Genomic DNA, 17,100 nt, shown 5'->3' with positions numbered 1-17,100 from the left:
CAGGAGCCGCGAAGCATCCTGGCCCACCGGAGGGCTGCGCATGTGCCGTAGGAGGGGTATCCCGGACAGCCGCCAGGCCGAGGGGGTCTGGGGTCCTACGGCCACCAGCCCTGCCGTGCCCCGGAGAACAAGGCGTGCAGCCAGAGCATGCCGGTGGCTCGCACCCCGCCAGCCACTTGCCCAACCGGTGTTGCCGGACAGTCCGGGCTGCATCCCTGGGGCTGTTGGAGTCTGCAAGGATGGCGGGGGCCGTGGGACAAGGCTGCGGCTGGGCAGAAGGAGCTCCTGTGGCATGGGGGAACTCCGGGGCGGGCGCATGCCCGGAGGCACAGGCAGCCTGGAGGGCCCTTCAGTCGAGGAGCGAAAGCTGGAGGAGAACAAGTGGCTGGAGCAGGAGCCGGGCGAGCGGCGGCAGCAGCCGAGCCGCAGCCCCCGTCCGTGCCGCCGGCTCATCCCGGCCTCTGGGCATCAGCGGCCCAAGCCGGGGGCTCCACTCCAGCTCGTGACCACGGTGGCAGGGACGGATCGCCCCATGTCCCTGGCGCACCCGCGCCTGCCATGCTTCCCGCCGGCGGTACCGGCCGCGTCCCCGCGGCCTCCGGCGGCCGAGCCCCACCTGGGGCCACGAGCGGCCCGCGCCCCGTCTGGCTCGGCGGCTGGGGCCAGACGGGGTCCAGCGTGCGGCACACGGGGGCCGCGGCTGGCGGCGGTTGGCTGCCGTTCCTGCCAGGCAAGTTTTCGGCGTGGCCGCCCGGTCTCCTCGAGGCTCCCCCTTCCTGGTCGGCAGCCAGCAGCGGCAGATACCTGATACTCGGGTTGTGCAAGCGCGAAGGGGGAGCCTGGCCCTGCCCGGCCCTTGGGAACCACCCGGAAGGCCGAGCCCTGCCGCCCGCCGGCCCCACCTGGAGAGGAGCTTAAAGGCCGGCCGGGCAGCCCCGCAGGCGCAGCGCCGGCTCCCGCACCATGCCCAAGGCCCGCAGCGTGCTCGTCCTGGCGGGGCTCCTGGCTCTCTGGGCAGAGCTGCCTCCAGCATCCGCCCAGAATGTCACCAGTGAGTATGAGCGCACGGCTCGGCACGGCACGGCTCGGCTCGGCACGGCACGCCCCAGGCAACTGGCCGGCATCGTTCCCGGCCCAGGGGTCTGCTGGGGTGGGGGTCGCGGCCGAGAGCCAGCCGGCATCCGGCGCGGCCGGGCTCAGCAGCATCCCTCGACCCAGCCCTGGGGCTGGCGGCAGCATCTCCCGCCTCGGGATAGCGGCCCTCGCCCCGCCGTGGGTCCGGCAGACCCGGCACCCACCCACGCCCTCCACCTTTGCCTTGCAGCAAAAGCCGGCGTGTGCCCGGACCCGGCGACGGAAGCGGTGAACTGCACGGTGGGGTGCCAGTCCGATGGCGACTGCGAAAGCACCCTCAAGTGCTGCCCGGCAGCCTGCGGCAAGGCCTGCCAGAAGCCCGACGGTAACGCTCCCTCTTGCTCCTGGCCCCTGATGCCTGGAGCCGGCCCTGCTGCCGTGAGCCGACAGCTCGTCCTAGCCGGTGGCACCGATGCTCCGGGACGCGGTAGCGGCCGTGGGCCTGGGCGCCCTTTAGGCGTCTGGCTGCAGCGCGGTTATCGGGGGCTGTGCGGGGATCCCGGCAGGGTCGGGGTGTGCTCCTGCAGGGCTGTGCTGACCCCTTCTTCCCTCCGGCAACACGGGGGTTGAGCAGACGCCTCCGAAAGACGCTGGGGCCAGTGCAGAGGGCAGGGGCCCACACCGGTCCTCCTCCCAGCCCTTGCTGCCCGCTCAGCCTCATGGGCGGCCACCAGCCCGGGACATGGGCACTGACCTGCCTCCCGACCCCGTGCCTGGGAAGAGTCTGCCAACGGCGTCGTCCCCAGCCCCGCCACTGGATGTGGCCCCACAGCCACCCGGCTGAGTACGCTCACTGCGCCAGTCCTGCCGGAGAGCAGTCCCGCTAGACGGGCACAGGAGTTGGGATCTCCAGCTGCAAACATGTGGATGTGAACCGGGGGCACTGGTACCTCCATGGCTGCCTGCAAGGATAGAGCTGGCCTGGCTGTGCCACAGTGGAGGACAGCGTGGTACAGAGCTGGGAGACCAGTACCGGTGGCAGGCAGCAGCAGGCAGTGGGACAGCAGGGCAGGGGCCCCGCACAGCCAAAGCACAGGTTGTCTGAGGGGCACATACCTCCTGCCGAGGCCCAGGCTGAGCCCAGGCACCATGGGCGCACAGCCGGGACTGTCCACGGCAGCTGTGGGGGAAAGCGGGGACAACACTGCCGTCGGGGCCGCGTGCTGTGGCTGCGCGTCCTGTGCCGGCCACGCACCCCTGAGTGGGAGGCTGAGCACAGGGACCGTGGAGTACCACCACGCCACGTGGCCTCCCTGACGTGTTCCCATCAGGTCAAGCTGACAGGAGCACCAACAGACAGAGCCGTGGGGTGGGGAAGCTGCTGGCCAGCATGGGGGTCCATCCTCTGCGGCAGCCAGGGGCCAGGGCCATGCCCACAGCTCCGGGAGCTGCAGAGTTGGCCCTGCCCATCGTGCCGGGGCCAGCAGGTCTCAGGCCGTGTCCCTTTGTCTTTGCAGAGAAGCCTGGCACCTGCCCACCCGTCAGTCCGGGGATCCCCATGCTGGGCGTCTGCACAAACCAGTGCAAGACGGACTCCAACTGCTCCGGGAGCCAGAAGTGCTGCAGGAACGGCTGCGGCAAGGTCTCCTGCGTGACGCCCCTCCACTGAGGTCAGCTGGGCACCCGCCAACCCCAGGGATCCCACAGGACCCGCGGCACGGCACTCGCACGCCCATCCCGCTCACGGCCCTCTCCTTCCTTTGCAGGCACAGCCGTCTCTTGCCAGCCTGGCCGCAGGGAAGCTGCTGCCCGACGCGAGTCCCGCATGCCCAAGCACCGGCCCCGCACCATCCCCACCGGCCCGGCCACGGTCCCGGCTCAGAGCCTTCAGCCTCAGCTTCCTCCCCGGGGTCCCCTGCTCGGGGCACGCCGCAGCCCCCTGCACTCTCACCAATAAAGCAGCCTCTCCCTGCCATGCCCGTGGCCGCCTCTCTGTCCCACCGCGCTCCCGGCCAGGAAGCCGCTCTGCCTGCTCCCGGCCGCATCCTGCCCACCACAGCTGCTGCTGGGCGCCCATGCTGGTGCCAGGGCCGCCTAGAAGGGCTCCACATGACAAGCGCCAGCGTCAACTGGCTGCACCGTGTCTCCGAGGGTCCCCAGCCTGTGCCCCTGCCCAGGGCTGTCCCACAGCCCCATGGCTCAGGCTGCCCCACAGCCCCATGGCTTGGGCTGCCCCATAGCCCGGGCTGCCCCGGCATGCTGGCTCCTCTGCCTTTGCGCAGCCACGCTCAGAGCGGGGCCATCGAGGTGCAGCCATGTCCACGTCCCCTTGGATCGGAGCTGCTCTCTGCTCTGCAATGGCCGGGGACACTGCCAGTGTGTGCCATTACATGAGCATCACCCAAACCCTCTCCTGCCCCACACGATCCTGGCCCGGCAGTGGCACATCACCCATGGCAGAAGCCTGAAGGAGCTGTGGGCAGTGAAGCCCACAGACCCCTGCCCCATGCCTGCCCCTGCCCCCTCCCTCCCCTGCCTGCTCAGAGCTGGGCCCCACTCCTGCTCCTGCCTTGCTCTCCCTGGCACCTCCTACTCCTCGCAGGGCTCCTGGCACCCCGGCCCTCCTGCATCCACCCTGCTCCTGCTCCCAGTCCCCAAAAACCAGAGCAAGCAGTTCCACCTGGGGACTGGCACCCCCAGAGCCCCCACCTTTGGCAGGGGACAGTACACAGCCCCGTGCCTGGTGCCGGTTCCCCCTCTCCCTGCGGTGTGGGCGCAAGCTGGTGCACCCCAGGTCAGTGCCACGGGTCTCCACAGCAGCTCTCCCCGCTCCGTGTGTGCTGGGAGGCGACCAGCGATGCTCACCAGGCAGGACCGGGTGGACATTGAAGACCGGGGACAGGATGCTGCTCCCCTGTGTCCCATCCCTGCTCGCCAGTGGGGAGTGCAGGCACTGGGGCTCTGGGAGCGCTGCCTGGCCCCCCGGCCCGGCTGCTCGCGGGTCACCGGTGACCTGGAAAGGCCGTGCTGTGGAGGATGCGTCAGCCACGGGCTGCGAGCCCAGCGCTGCCCCAGGAGTCTCCCCCGAGCTGGATTGTTCGTGCGCAGCGCTCCCACGGTCCCGATACAGTGCCGCCGTGGGAAGGAGCAGCTCGGTTCGGCCGGCCCCCACCCCAGCAGGGTTTAAATCCCAGCCAGTGGACCCAGCAGCACGGCTCCCCGACAGCAGCACGATGCCAGGCAAGCGCACCTTTCTCCTGGCACTCCTGGCACTGTTGGCGGAGCTGCCACCCACCCTGGCCCAGCAGCACCATCCTGGGTACCGGAGCACTGCCCCCGCGGTCACCCCAGCACCACGCCGGGCCCCACGGAGACGCTGGCCCCCCGCCATCCTGCCTGTCCCCGGCAAAGCAGGCGAGTGCCCGGCGGGGGCAAGCGGAGCCCCACGCCCCCCCAGGCTGTACTGCCTCTCCGACCACAGCTGCCCCGGTGCCGAGAAGTGCTGCCAGAGCGGGCAGGTCAGGACCTGCCTCCTCCCCACCACAGGTACTGCCGGCTCCCCACAAGAGATACCAGCACCGGGACCGGGCGATGGGTGGGATGCGGGTGGGGGCCGGTGCCTGTGTCGGGTGCCTTTGGTGCGAACCCCGCTCCCTGGGCACGTGGCCGCATGGAGCATCTCCCTCTGCAGAGAGCCCCGGCTACTGCCCCCGCGTCGGCAGTGCCAGCACAGCGAGGTGCGGGATGAGCTGCCACAACGACACCGCGTGCAGCCCCGGGGAGAAGTGCTGCACCCGCAGCTGCTGCGCCCGCTGCGTGCACGCCGAGCCAGGTAAGGCGGACTGGGTGTCCCCTTGCTGGGCTGAGGATGCCACAGGACAGCCCCCCCGGGTCCACAGCCCCCCGTCACTCTGTGAGAAAGCCACAGGCACTGTGGGGCCAGGCCGGCTGCACGCCGAGCCCCAAGCCTCCCCTCTTCTCCAGCCAAACCCGGCCTCTGCCCGCGGAAGCGCGCCCAGAGGAGCACCGCTGCCTGCCCCAACCGCTGTGCCGATGACCGGGACTGCCCCGGGGACCGCAAGTGCTGCTTCTCCGGCTGCGGGCTGGCCTGTGCCCCCCCGGACACAGGTACAGCCCCGCCATCCCTCCTCCTGGGGCTGGGTGCCCGCAGGCTCCACTCCCCCTGGGGCTGGGGCTCGCCAGACCCGCATCCTCCCTCCCAAGCGTGTGCTCCCCCATCACTGCCCCTGGCTGCCCCATGGCCCCCACGGCCAGCCCGCAGCCGCACTGGTGGTAGCACAGCTCTTCCTCCCCTGCGAAGCCCGGCGTGTGCCCTGCCATGCTGCTGGAGAAGCCCCAGCGGCCATGCCTGGCCGAGCGTGCAGCCGGTGGCAGCCGTCCAGGCCCCGGGCAGCATGTGCCGCCGGCTGCGGCTCCCAGTGCCGCACACCCACCCTGGGCACAGCGCTGGCCATCGTGAGCCCCTGGGCAGGAGCAGGCCCTCGGGGCGCTGCGGGAAGGGATCCCTGCGCCCAGCTCCTCCGTGATGGGTGGGCGATGGCCCTGGGTGGGCACGGGGCTGCACCCCATCCTGCGCCCCCCTCCTGTATCCCCTTCCTGACACCCCCCTCCTGCAACCCATTCGGGCTGGGTGCTGGCGAGGAGTGCAGCCAGGGTTGTCCCTCACCGCTCCAGCTGCTGTCCCATACTGAGCTGTGCCTGGTCTCACTGGGTCAGACTGGTGTGGGTGTGAGGTGAGTGGCTGAGGGCAGCATGGGGCTCTGGGAGGGAGGATGGGGGGCAGGATGGGGACAGGATGGGGGGCAGGATGAGGGTAAGATGGGGGCAGGATGGAGGTCGAGGCTGTGCCAGGAGCGAGGCTGGGGGAAGCAGGATCCCGGCACAGCAGTGGTCCCCTTTGTCACCAGGGTCCCGCCGTGCCGCAGCCAAGCCCGGAGCGTGCCCCGTGGTGCTGCGGGGCTCCCTGGGACCCTGCCTGGAGCTCTGTGACACTGACGGCGATTGCCCCGGGGCCGCCAAGTGCTGCACCACCGGCTGCGGCCACGTCTGCAAACCGCCCACCGACGGTAAAGCCACCGGCGCCCTGTGGGGCTGAGACCCCCCGCATCCCCTCCCTGCCCTGTCCCAGGCTGAGCCCTCCAGGCCAGGGCCGGCACCCCCTTGGCTGTACCCACCCTCCCTTGGGGCTGCCCCTTGCCGTGACCCTCCGAGTGGGCAATGGGAGTACGGACACCCATCTGCTGTCCCCATGGGGCAGGAGCTGGGCGAGGGGCTCACCCCCTGCAGGCAGGGCAGCTCCCCCACCCCAGAGGGGTGCCCTGCCCACAAAAGGTGAGACCCTCACCCCCTTTCTCTTGGTGTGTGCCAGCATGGCCCGGGCTCTGTCCCCCCGTGGCTGATGGTGACCAGGCAGCCGAGTGCCTCCTCCTGTGCCTGCAGGACAAGGAATGCCCCCCCGGCCAGAAGTGCTGCCTGCGGGGCTGCAGCCGGGCGTGTGTGTCCCCGCTGCAGGGTAAGACCCCCCCCAGCCTGCCACCTCCTGGGTCCCAGCAGCCCGGGGGCACCGCACAGGTCTCACCGCTGCAGCGGGTCCAGCCTGGAGGGGACTGAGGGGTGCCCAGGGTGGGGGCACGCCAGGGCTCCCCATCCCTCAGGGCGGGAGCACTCATCCTGCACTGACCACCTCATCTGTCTCTTCCAGGCATAGCCTAGCCCTGGCCGGGAAGGGCTGCACCAGGAGCTGCTCTTTCGGGGCCACTCCTCACCCCGCTGCCATCGCACCCCCGTGGGTGAGCAAAGAGGTCCTGCTGCCGGCAGTGCCTGCCACCCCCGTGCCCGTCCCTGCGCCAGACCCTCCACACCGCTGGCAAGATGGCACCGGCATTGCTCTGATGGGCCCTGGCCAGGGTCCCCGATGCCCCCAGTCCCTCCCAGCCATGTCACCAAGGGCTGCGCAGCCCCCGCACCGCCCCACGCCAGGCCAAGGCTGAATCCCTGTCAGCTCCAGCCGCTTCACAGCACTGAAACAGAATAAACCGGCACATGGCCGCTTTCTGCTCCGGATCGCCATCCCTGTGCTCTGCTGCAGGTTCCCGGGAAGCGCAGGCAGCTCTGGGCTGCGCACAGGCAGGGAGGTGCAGGCAGGCACCCAGCCCCTGCAGGCAGGCGCTGCCCTGGGGCAGGGAGACATTCCTGTTTCCATGCGGGTGCCCTCCAGCCCCGTGGTGACCATCCCACCAGGTCCGGGGGCTGCTCCAACGTCCCCTCAGCAGTCAGGGACTGGAGTGCAGAAACCAGTTCCCTCGGATTCCTTGCGTCAAGGAAGGGCTCATTTGCATCCCAAAGTGTGAAAACCTGGTTGGAAAAGCAGTCACGGGTCGGGGTAGATGAAGCACTGGGACAGGGAAGGGGGCAGGGAGCAGCACCCATGTGCCAGGGGACCACGGCAGGACCTGCTCGCTCCCTAGTCCCAGCCCAGCCCCATCACCGTGCTGGGACACCGAGCTGGCCCAGGACACCTCTCCCACCTCATGGTGCCGGATCCTGAGCAGCCCCATGCACGGAGGCTGCGCCTGGCTGAGCCAAGCCATGGCTGCGGGGACACACCATGGTGGCAGAGCCCCTTTGGCTGCTCCCGCTGCAGCACCGGGACCAAGCTGTGGGGTCTGTCCACGGCCCCCACCCCAGGGAGGCAAGGGGCAAGCAGGGCTGGAGGGAAACCCGGGCAGGGGGTCACAGCCAGCTGCGGCGGGGATGGGGCTGTGCACTGCAGGGGACAGCAGCTGCCCGACCCCAGCTGCCCTCCCCGGCCCCGTGGGTCGCCCTGACCCAAAAGCGCGGCTCGGCCGGAGATAAGCGGGATGGCTGGCGGGGCACCGGCGGGTTCTGGGAACTGCCCCTCCTCCTGCCCCTCCTGCTTGTGGCATGGCCAGCATGCCACGGCTGGCAGCCCCGGCTTCAGCTGCCTGGGCACCCCCGCCAGCCCCTGGCCCCGGCTCAGCTCCGGACACGCGCAACATCCCCGGCAGCACCATGAGGCCGGGGGTTTTCCTCCTCCTGGGGCTCCTCATCCTCAGGGCAGAGCCGGGCACTGCACCGGAGGAGAAAGGTGGTGAGTACCAGCAAGCAAAGCTGGCAGCTGCCAGGCACAGGTATCCTGGGGCCAGCTCCTTGCACCCCGGCCCCCCTGAGCCCCTGCCACATCCCCTCTGTCCCTGCCTGGCACATGCTGGTGGGCACCACATCCTGGCCAGCTGCAGTGCCTGCGCCGCAGCCCCACTGCCTCAGGGACCCCACTCCCACCCTGGGCTGCATGGGCACGTGTGCATATCCTGCACCCCCATGTGCATCCCCTGCACTCTGCGTGCACAGCAGCTGTCGGCACCCAGGGGCGCGGCAGGGACCCTCCCGGCCTCGCTGGGCAGCCCCACACCGACACTGGCAGACCTGGATTTGGGACATCTGTGCCCATGGACCCCAGCGCTTGGCCCAGCGCTGAGGAGGGGTCTCTGGGCAGAGCGGGGGCTGCGTGGCGAAGGCAGAAGCAAGGAGGGTGCTGGCAGGGGCTGGGCAGGGGGACAGGGCTGCACGGACCCCCACACCTGCGTCCCTGCAGTGTCTGGGCTCTGCTCCTCACACTGCCCATCCCTTCCCCACCCTTGCATGCGGCCCCCGACCACGGGGACAGACCCAAACCCCGGCAGAGGGGCCCTGGGCTGTGGGTGCCGCTTCCTGGGCACAGACCCCCAGTGCCCGGGCCCCCCTGCCGTGGGGGCGATGCCAGGGGCGGTTGTGCCCAGGTGCAGTACTGTTCTGCCGGCCGGCCCCAAGACAACGTCCGGGTTCCTTCTTTGTTTTAACCAAACAGCTGCTGTTTGGAGTGAAACCTCCCGGCAGCGTCTCTGTTTGCAGCCCAAACAGCGCAGCCCTGCCCGGAGCCGGCAAGGGGTGTTTGCAGAAACTGCTGCTCCCGCGGAATCTCCCTGCTTGTGGGCAGGAGTCAGGCACAGGTGCCAGCTGGAGCTCGCCCACGCCTGTGCCAAAGGCAGGGCTGTCCCGATTTTCCCAGTGTGGCCGAGATGAGCACAGGGTGCCAGGAGGAGGAGGAGGAGGAAGAAGAGGAGGAGCAGGAGGCGCCAGCAGCGAGGAGCATGCCACTTGCAGTGAGGATGCACAGGGCAGCGGGATGCTCAGGGATGGATCCTGACCTCCAGCCAGTGCTGGCTCAGTGCTGGCTTCTCCCTGGCAGGGCCAGCAATGCTCTTTGTGGCGCTCGCTGCCTTGTGAGGGCACACACAGCCCCGTGCCGTGCCAGGCTGTGCCGTGCAGGTCTCAGTGTGGGGGTATGGCAGCCCCAGGGCCATGTTGCAGGGGAGTCTCCAGCCGCGCTCCAACCAGTCCCTCTCCTGTCACGGCAGCAGGGCTGCCTGCACCCCAGGGTCTGCCTGGCAGCCCCAGGCATTGCCATCAGCCAGGCACTGCCGTGCCAGTGCGTGTAAGCCAGGGCCCTGAGAGGCTGAGCTCCTGCCAAGATCTTGCCCCCCCAGGCTGCACTCCCCACTTCGGTCCCCTGACCCCTGCGGGGGGGACCCACGCCCTGCTCCCTGGGGACAGAAGACGAGGAGCTCTGCTGCCTGGTGCTGCCCTGACACCACCGTCCCACCGCAGGGGAGCCCCAGAAGCCGGGGAGGTGCCCGCGGGACTTCACGCGCTGCCTGCGCCTGGAGCCCCCCCTCTGCACCAACGACTCCAGCTGCCCTGGCTGGCACAAGTGCTGCCCCCAGGAGTGCCAGCTCCGCTGCACCCTCCCAGCAAAAGGTACGGCACCGCGGCATGGCCACCAGCACCACCTCTGTCCTGGGGCAGCCGGCACCCTTCTTCTCCATCCCTGTCCCCATCCTTGTGCTGTCTCCATTGCCACGGAGCAGCTCTTCGTGCGCTGCTGGCAGCCTCCTGCCCACGGCTCCCAAGGCCGGCATGGGGCATGTGGAGGGGTCCGGGACGGGGCATGTGGCAGGGTCCAGCCGGGGTCAGACAGAGGGGTCTGGCAGGGGCAGGTTTCCCGGCGCTGCCCCGGGATGCCGCTGGTGCAGCCTCACCTCTCAGCCCCACGCCACTCGGCGTTGCAGAGAAACCTGGCGCCTGCCCGGCGGCAGCCCCCGAGGGGGTCTTTTACCCCTGCTCCTTCCCCTGCCTGGAGGACAAGGACTGCCTGGGAGCGCAGAAGTGCTGCCCGCTGGGCTGTGGTCCTGCCTGCTTGGAGCCGGTGCAGGGTAAGGCCTCCGTGGGGGCCGGCTGGGAGCGCGGCAGAAGGAGAGCCCCAGCTCACCACGGCACGGCCGCAGAGCCCCTCCGTGCTGTAGACATTTGCCACCTCCCCGCCACCATGGGCTCCTGGGGTGGCCACATGCCGCTTCCCCTACACTGGCAGCTCCTGGCAGCTGGGACGCAGCTGCTGGGCATCGGGAGTGTGTGGACCACCCTCCTGGGTGAGGGACCCAGGAGCCCCGGGGCAGGCAGGGCAGCTGGTTGGGGATGCTGAAGCCTCACACTCGCTCTGCTCTGCCAGACCCACCCAAACCCGGGAAATGCCCCACGGCACAGCCGGGGATGGCAGGGCTGTGCTGGGAGCAGTGCCGAGGTGACAGCGACTGCCCCGACGCGCAGAAATGCTGCAACAGCAGCTGTGGCAGCCGGTGCCTGCCGGCAGCCCCAGCCGGTGAGACGGGACAGGACGGGCAGCATGGGCAGGGCCGTGGCTCAGGGACCAGGGGTGATGCCAGCCCATCAGAGGATGCCAGCCCTGCCCCAGCCACCCTGCAGCCACAGCACCAGCAGAGGTGCCGCCAGGACCAGGACTGTCCCCCATCCAAGGTGTGCTGTCACCAACGGTGCAGCCAGGAGTGCCACGCACACAGCCAAGGTGAGGTGGGTGGGAGCCGCCCCGGAGCTTCGACAGCTCTGCCCACCCCTGGTACCCGCGGCTGTGCCTCCGAGCAGTGCCAGGAGCCAAGGGGACGGGGACCCCGGTGAAGCAGGAGGGAAGGACTGTGGGGACCTGCACCCCGGCCGCCTCCGGGTTCCCAGTGCCGAGCTGCCCCGCACCGCAGTTGGGACCCCTTGGCATGTGCAGGGCAGACGCTGCCCCAGCCCCACTGCTGCCTGCATTGCAGAGCGGCACCAGGGGAAGAGCTGCCGTGGAGATGGGGACTGCCTGCGCCCGGAGACATGCTGCCAGCACCGGTGCAGCCCTGAGTGCCGCACCGAGGCAGCAGGTGAGTGCCGCGGCTGGGGCAGGAGCCATGTGGTGCCACGCTGCCTCCTCAGCTGCTGTCCCAGTGAGGGCCAGGGCAGGAGGATGTGGAGCAGGGATGGGTGGGCGCCCAGGACTGACAGCGGGGATGGATGCATCCCGGTTCCTGTTGGCATCCCCGGCCCTACATGAAGCCACAAGCCAGCTGCCTCACAGGGGCCCCTACGGCCACGCCAGCCTGGCAGGAGGGCATGAGGTGCCGGAATGACGGAGACTGCAGCAGCAGGGAGACGTGCTGCGGTGGCCGGTGCGCAGAGTTGTGCAGCGCCAAGCACCAAGGTGGGACATAGGGGATGGCTGAATATGGCGAACAACGGGGGCAAGGGCAGCTCCTCTCTGCAGCCCCCATGCCCCACAGCAGAGGGGTCTGGTGCCAGCCTCATGGTTCCTGTGGGAGGAGATGCCGCAGCATTGCCACAGGGCAGAGCCGTGCTGCGGTGCCTGGTGCGCCCGGGGCCGTGGTGCCGAGGTGCCCGCAGTGCTGAGGGGGCTGCGGTGCCAAGGGGGCTTGCGTGCCCCACGGGGGCGTCAGGGCTGCAGTGTGGGTCTGTGCAGCCATCCTGGGGCACTGCAGCCACCCCGCACCATGCCCTGCAGGGAAGGCTGGCTTCTGCCCGGCCCGTGCCGGGCTGTTCCCCAGTTACGACTGCAGAGCCTGGTGCTGGCATGACGCCGAGTGCCCCGGCAAGGAGAAGTGCTGCCTGCACGGCTGTGACTATGCCTGCCTGCCCCCGTCCCGAGGTACGAGCCGCTCGGCCCCACGCCGGGCAGGGTAGGGGCAGGGAAGCAGCGGGCAGGGGTCCCCCCCCCAGCTCTGGGGGCTGCGGGTTTGGGTGAGGGAGACCCACTGTCGTCCCCCAGCCCTGCTGCCCCCTGCCCCCCAGAGAAACCAGGCATCTGCCCCCTGGCCGAGGAGGCACCAACCGCTGCAGCCCCGTGCGGCACCGCCTGCGCTGGGGACTGGCAGTGCCCGGGGGCCGAGAAGTGCTGCAGCAGCAGATGTGGCCACGTGTGCTCAGCCCCTGAACGAGGTGAGGAGGTAGTCACCAGAACAGCGGTGCCGCATGACACCAGGCATGCTGGCAAACCTCCTGCAGGGCAGGTTGTGGGACCGTGCTGCTGCAGGGCAGGCGCTCGGAAGCCCTGGGCTGCAGCCATCAGGGAGCCCCGAGGCAGCGCGGTGGGGGTTCTGCCCCTGCTGCCCCTTCCTGCCCCTCTCAGACAAACCCGGTGAGTGCCCGAAGGTGAAGCCGTGGCAGACGCTGGAGCCATGCGCGGAGGAGGACTCCTGCACCCACGACAGGGACTGTCCCCGGCAGGAGAAGTGCTGCTTCTCCGGCTGTGCCATGCGCTGCACCCGCCCTGCCCAAGGTGAGCGCGGGCAACCCGGCCACCGGCACAGGGCAGTGGCACACGAGCGGGGCTGGGACCCCACGTCTTCGCCCGGGTCCCCTTCTCCTACAGAGCACCCTGGGGAGTGCCCCCGGGCAGAGCCGTGCTGGGACCCGCGGCGCAGGCGCGGGAGCCAGTGCCTGGATGACAGCGTCTGCCGGCGAGAGGAGAAGTGCTGCGACACCGGCTGTGGCTGGGAGTGCCTGGCTGTGCCCAGAGGTAGCGGGAGCAGCCAGTCTAGGGGGAGGTGACCGCCAGCCCCCCGAGGGTGGCTGGGTGACAACGGGTCACCGTGCCCCTGCAGAGAGCCAGGACAGGGACGGCAGCCCGTGCGTAGAGGAGTGCGAGGCCGACTCGCAGTGTCCCCAGGGACAGAGGTGCACCAGCACCGGCTGCGGCCACGTCTGCATGGACATCCCCGGAGGTGAGAGCCAGCCAGGCTCCCCGGGAACCATGCAGGGCCACCCCGAGGTGCCCCACGGTGGGGTGCCCTGAGCCGGGTGCCCCCCAGCCAGGTGCTTGCCTTGCAGGCAGAGTGGGAGTGTGCCCCATCCCCAGGGAGGCAGGGACGTGCCTGGACCTGTGCAGCTTCGACGAGGAGTGTCCCTGGGGCCACAAGTGCTGCAGCAATGGCTGCGGCCACGTCTGCATGCCAGCTTCTCTGCAAGGTCAGGCCCTTGCACTGAGGCATGCGTCCCCCCACCTGGCTGAGCCCAGCGGGGACAGAGCCCGGGGTCCCCTTGGCACCGACCCTGCAGGGGCATCCTGGCCCCCCCTCCCCAGCGAGGTCCCCGCACCATGACCACGCTGGAGCCCCGTGCTGGGGGCTGCTGAGGCAGCTGTGCCTGCGCATCCCGCACCCTCCCCGCTCCAGGGACACATTCTACCCCCCGTCCTTCTTTCTATGCATCCTCCTCTTTCCGTGCAAGTGATGAGCATCCACAGCCTCCACTCAGAGCCACCATGTCACTGTCCTCTCCTGCCTGCAGAGCGCGATGCCGCGGCTGTGCCGCAGCACGGTGCCGAGCCGTGCAGAGAGGAGTGCGAGGCTGACTCACAGTGTCCCTGGGGACAGAGGTGCACCCACACTGGCTGTGGCCGTATCTGCATGGACAGCCCCAGAGGTGAGATGTGGCTTGGCCAGCAAAGACCCAGACATTGCCCCGGGAGCCATGGGGTGTCCCTCAGCCGGGTGCCCCACAGCAGGGTGCTTGCCTTGCAGGCAGAGAGGGAGCGTGCCCCATCCCCAGGGGCCGCGGGACATGCCTGGACCTGTGCCGCCTCGACGAGGAGTGTCCCTGGGGCCACAAGTGCTGCAGCAACGGCTGCGGCCATGTCTGCAACACGGGTGCCTGGTGGTAAGGGGGCCCAGGGCTGCCGAGCCACGGCTGGCACCGGGGCTGGCACCGGGGCTGGCACCGGGGCATGTGGGGTGCCAGCTAGACCTGTGTGAAGGGTACAGCCCTCAGCATGGTCCCAGCTTGGCAACACCACAGGGCCGGTTCCTGCTGCTGCCCCATTGCTCTGCTGCCAGCAGAGATGCACTTTCGGGGTGAGGGGACCCAAAGGGACATGGAGTAGGATGAAGCTCTCACCAGAGCTGGCCGTGCTCAGCTGCAACCGTGGCTGCTGGTCCCTCTCCCCCCACAGCCTCAGGGCTCGCTAAAAGCATGTCCTCCTTTTTAGATGCTGTGTGACAGGAGAGCAGCTCCTCTGCAGCAGGAAGATGCCTTCGTTAGGGAACACGGGGCGGTCACAGGCCCCAGCTGGCCTGTCCCTTCCCCACCACCTCCAGCAATAAAGCGTGTGCGTGGCTGCCTCCAGCTGCCTCCGAGTCTTGGCAGCGCTGGGCTGGCCCCACCAGGCCCTGGGATGGCCCCTCGTGCTCCTGGAGCAGCCCCAGCATCGTCCAGGGCTCGCCGGGGAAGGGATGGTCCCGCCAGGGCTGGGGCCAGGGGACTTAGCCCATGCCAGGTTTGGTGCCACGGGGCCAGCGAAGCGATGCAGACACAGACCCGGGCTGCGGGATGGGCACCACCCCGGGCATCCATCAAGGCAGGGGCCGTTCCTCCTCTGTTAGGTCGCTTTAGCTCCCAGCCAGGTCATGTCGGCAGCTTGAGGGCAGATCTGGGGCTGGGACCCCATCCAGAAGCAGCAGGAGCTGCAAGGTGGTGGCCGGGGCGAGACCTGGGGCTGCCATGCGGTGCGGCTGAATGCACCCATCACCCAGTCCCAGCAAGGGAAGGCGGCCCAGAGGGACGGGCGCTGCCTGCTCCTGCCCGCACGGGCAGGAAGGACAAGACCCAGACGTGCTCAGCCACGGACCCGTCCTTGTATTGAAGTGTCACAGCCCCAGGGGAGGGCTGGGCTCCTCCGGCCACACACCACGGTGCAGGAGGGGACAGCCGTGCTGCTGCGGGCACGTTTCCCTGCCCTCGGGCTGGCAAGCATCCACGGGTGAGCCACAGCCCCCAGCACGGCTGCCCTGGGCAGCGGTGCTCATCGCCGCCAGCCCAGCGGGGAATGGGTCCCTGCGGGGACGGGGACATGGCCACTGGCTGCAGCTTCCCCTGGGCAGGGGCCGTGCCGAGGCCACCGTGCTCCCTGGGCCGGCGCTATCGGGCACCTGGAACTGAGAGATGGGGGGTCAGGAGCGGGGCTGGAGCAGGCATTGCCGGGGGCAGGAGCAGCCACCGGCCGCAACACATGGCACGCACACACGGCACACGGCTAGTTACCGATGTGGGAGCAGGCTCGGAAGCACTCGCCCTCGGTCTCAAAGTTGTTCTTGTTGCCGCCGCAGCCGCCGTAGATGAACTCCTCGCACTGCTGGCTGGAGGCGTTGAAGAAGAAGCGGCGGAAGAGTGCCTTGCAGCTCCCGCAGACGGAGGGCAGGTAGCAGAAGTCTGCGTGGTCCAAGGGGGATGGGCTGAGCCAGGAATGGGACGGCGACGCCACGGGGCTCGGCACACCCGGGGCCCTCAGAGAAGTCTGCCCAGCTCCGGTCCCTTCTCACTAGTGAACACTTCGCACCAGCAGCCAGCTCTGCGCCTGCCCGCCCTACAGCCCCACACACCAGCAGCCTGGGCGCTCCCCCACCACACAGCGTGGTGCCCCCCCCAGGGTCTGCAGGACCCAGCAAGGGCTTGGGGCACCCCAGGGAACCCCCTTCCCAATCTGCTTGGCTCACCCCTCCCGTCGCCCACCCCTGCGCTCACCACGCTGCCACTCCAGAGCCCCACCGCTGCCGCACCGAGCCCTCACCCAGCACCGGCTCCTGGCACGTGTAGCCGCACTTGCTGGGGCAGCACTTGGTGGCACCGGGGCAGCCGGCATCACTGGTGCAGTGGGAGCAGGAGGCATCCCTGCGACAGGCACTGCAGTCTTCATTCAGCAGGTCCTCCACCTCCGGGATGTGGTAGCAGTACCCGGGCTTTGCTGTGGGACACAAAAACCAGGACGCTGGGGAGGGCTGCAGAGCGGGGGCTGAGCAGCCCCTTAGCACCCCAGGGCTGGACCCCCAGCATCCGCAGCCCCATGCCCCTTTGGGCACCCAGCACCATGTGGGGCAACGGGGAGCACCAGGCGGCAGCGGAACCCAGAGCATCCCTGTCCCTGGGACGTGCCCCGGGCGCACTCACCCATCCCCGGCTCCTCTCTTCCATCTGTGTGCGGTGCCGGGCCAGACCGTGCGGCGAGGGGAAGCAGGGCTGCGAGGAGGAGGAGGAGGAGGAGGCGGCCGGGCGGCAGCTCCATGGTGCCCTGGGTAGCCAGATCTGGGCCCCGGGCGCAGTGGGCTGGGATTTAAGGTGCGCGGGCGGGGCGGAGGGAGCGGGGCTGGCGCCGGAGCCTGGCTAATTCCTGCCATGCGGGTAACGAGACACACCCAGGCAGGGCCCGGCCTCCCCGGTGGCATCCCAGCCACAGCCCTCGAGCCGGGGGGACCGGTAGGACGGGACGGCTGACCCGGCGCAGCCCTCCGGGAGCCCGGCTGGGCGGCAGTGGCATGCCCGGGCTGGGTTGGGGGCACCACCGGCGCCCACCCGCAGCCCCTTGGGGATGAACCAGTGCTGGGGGGATGTCGGCGTCGGCCTCTCCGCTGCCAGTGAGCGTGGCAGTGTTGTGCGAGGGCATGGAAAGCCATCAGCTCCGGCGCAGCCATCAGCCAGGGAAGGGTCTGCTCTCCCAGCTCTCCCTGCGGTGCAGGTCCTCGGGAAAGGCTGTGTGAGAGCAGTGCAGGGGACGTGCCCCTTCTCCCTCACTCCCTCACGGCTGACGGAGAACATCCCAGGCGGGATGGT

The 17,100-nt window shown here is 69.6% G+C and overlaps 3 protein-coding genes and 1 long non-coding RNA gene across 4 annotated transcripts; 3 read left to right on the top strand and 1 right to left on the bottom strand.

Moving 5' to 3' along the window:
* The first annotated feature begins 837 nt into the window (after window positions 1–837).
* Window positions 838–3,042, top strand: LOC138688096 (WAP four-disulfide core domain protein 2-like). Its single transcript, XM_069798707.1, has 4 exons — window positions 838–1,051; window positions 1,325–1,459; window positions 2,592–2,744; window positions 2,841–3,042. The coding sequence occupies exons 1-3, from the start codon at window positions 964–966 to the stop codon at window positions 2,741–2,743; spliced, it is 375 nt and encodes a 124-aa protein (XP_069654808.1). The 5' UTR covers window positions 838–963; the 3' UTR covers window position 2,744; window positions 2,841–3,042.
* Window positions 3,043–4,204: 1,162 nt separating this feature from the next.
* On the top strand, window positions 4,205–7,210 carry WFDC3 (WAP four-disulfide core domain 3). The gene is made up of 6 exons (XM_069798692.1): window positions 4,205–4,620; window positions 4,766–4,906; window positions 5,059–5,202; window positions 6,003–6,161; window positions 6,464–6,607; window positions 6,797–7,210. The coding sequence occupies exons 1-6, from the start codon at window positions 4,308–4,310 to the stop codon at window positions 6,805–6,807; spliced, it is 912 nt and encodes a 303-aa protein (XP_069654793.1). The 5' UTR covers window positions 4,205–4,307; the 3' UTR covers window positions 6,808–7,210.
* Window positions 7,211–13,380: 6,170 nt separating this feature from the next.
* On the top strand, window positions 13,381–14,151 carry LOC138688094 (uncharacterized). The gene is made up of 3 exons (XR_011327163.1): window positions 13,381–13,467; window positions 13,789–13,923; window positions 14,022–14,151. It is a non-coding gene; the product is annotated as an uncharacterized lncRNA (long non-coding RNA).
* A 1,212-nt stretch (window positions 14,152–15,363) lies between these two features.
* Window positions 15,364–16,869, bottom strand: SPINT4 (serine peptidase inhibitor, Kunitz type 4). Its single transcript, XM_069798672.1, has 3 exons — window positions 16,441–16,869; window positions 16,064–16,237; window positions 15,364–15,705 (listed from the first exon to the last, which is right to left on the bottom strand). Exons 1-3 carry the CDS (start codon window positions 16,553–16,555, stop codon window positions 15,530–15,532), a joined length of 465 nt encoding a protein of 154 aa, XP_069654773.1. The 5' UTR covers window positions 16,556–16,869; the 3' UTR covers window positions 15,364–15,529.
* Between the last annotated feature and the right edge of the window lie 231 nt (window positions 16,870–17,100).

Source organism: Haliaeetus albicilla, chromosome 2 (genome assembly GCF_947461875.1).
Source record: "Haliaeetus albicilla chromosome 2, bHalAlb1.1, whole genome shotgun sequence".
Classification (NCBI taxonomy): Eukaryota; Metazoa; Chordata; class Aves; order Accipitriformes; family Accipitridae; genus Haliaeetus; species Haliaeetus albicilla.
Note: the sequence above shows the minus strand (reverse complement) of the source record. Positions and strands in the feature narration are given on the sequence as shown.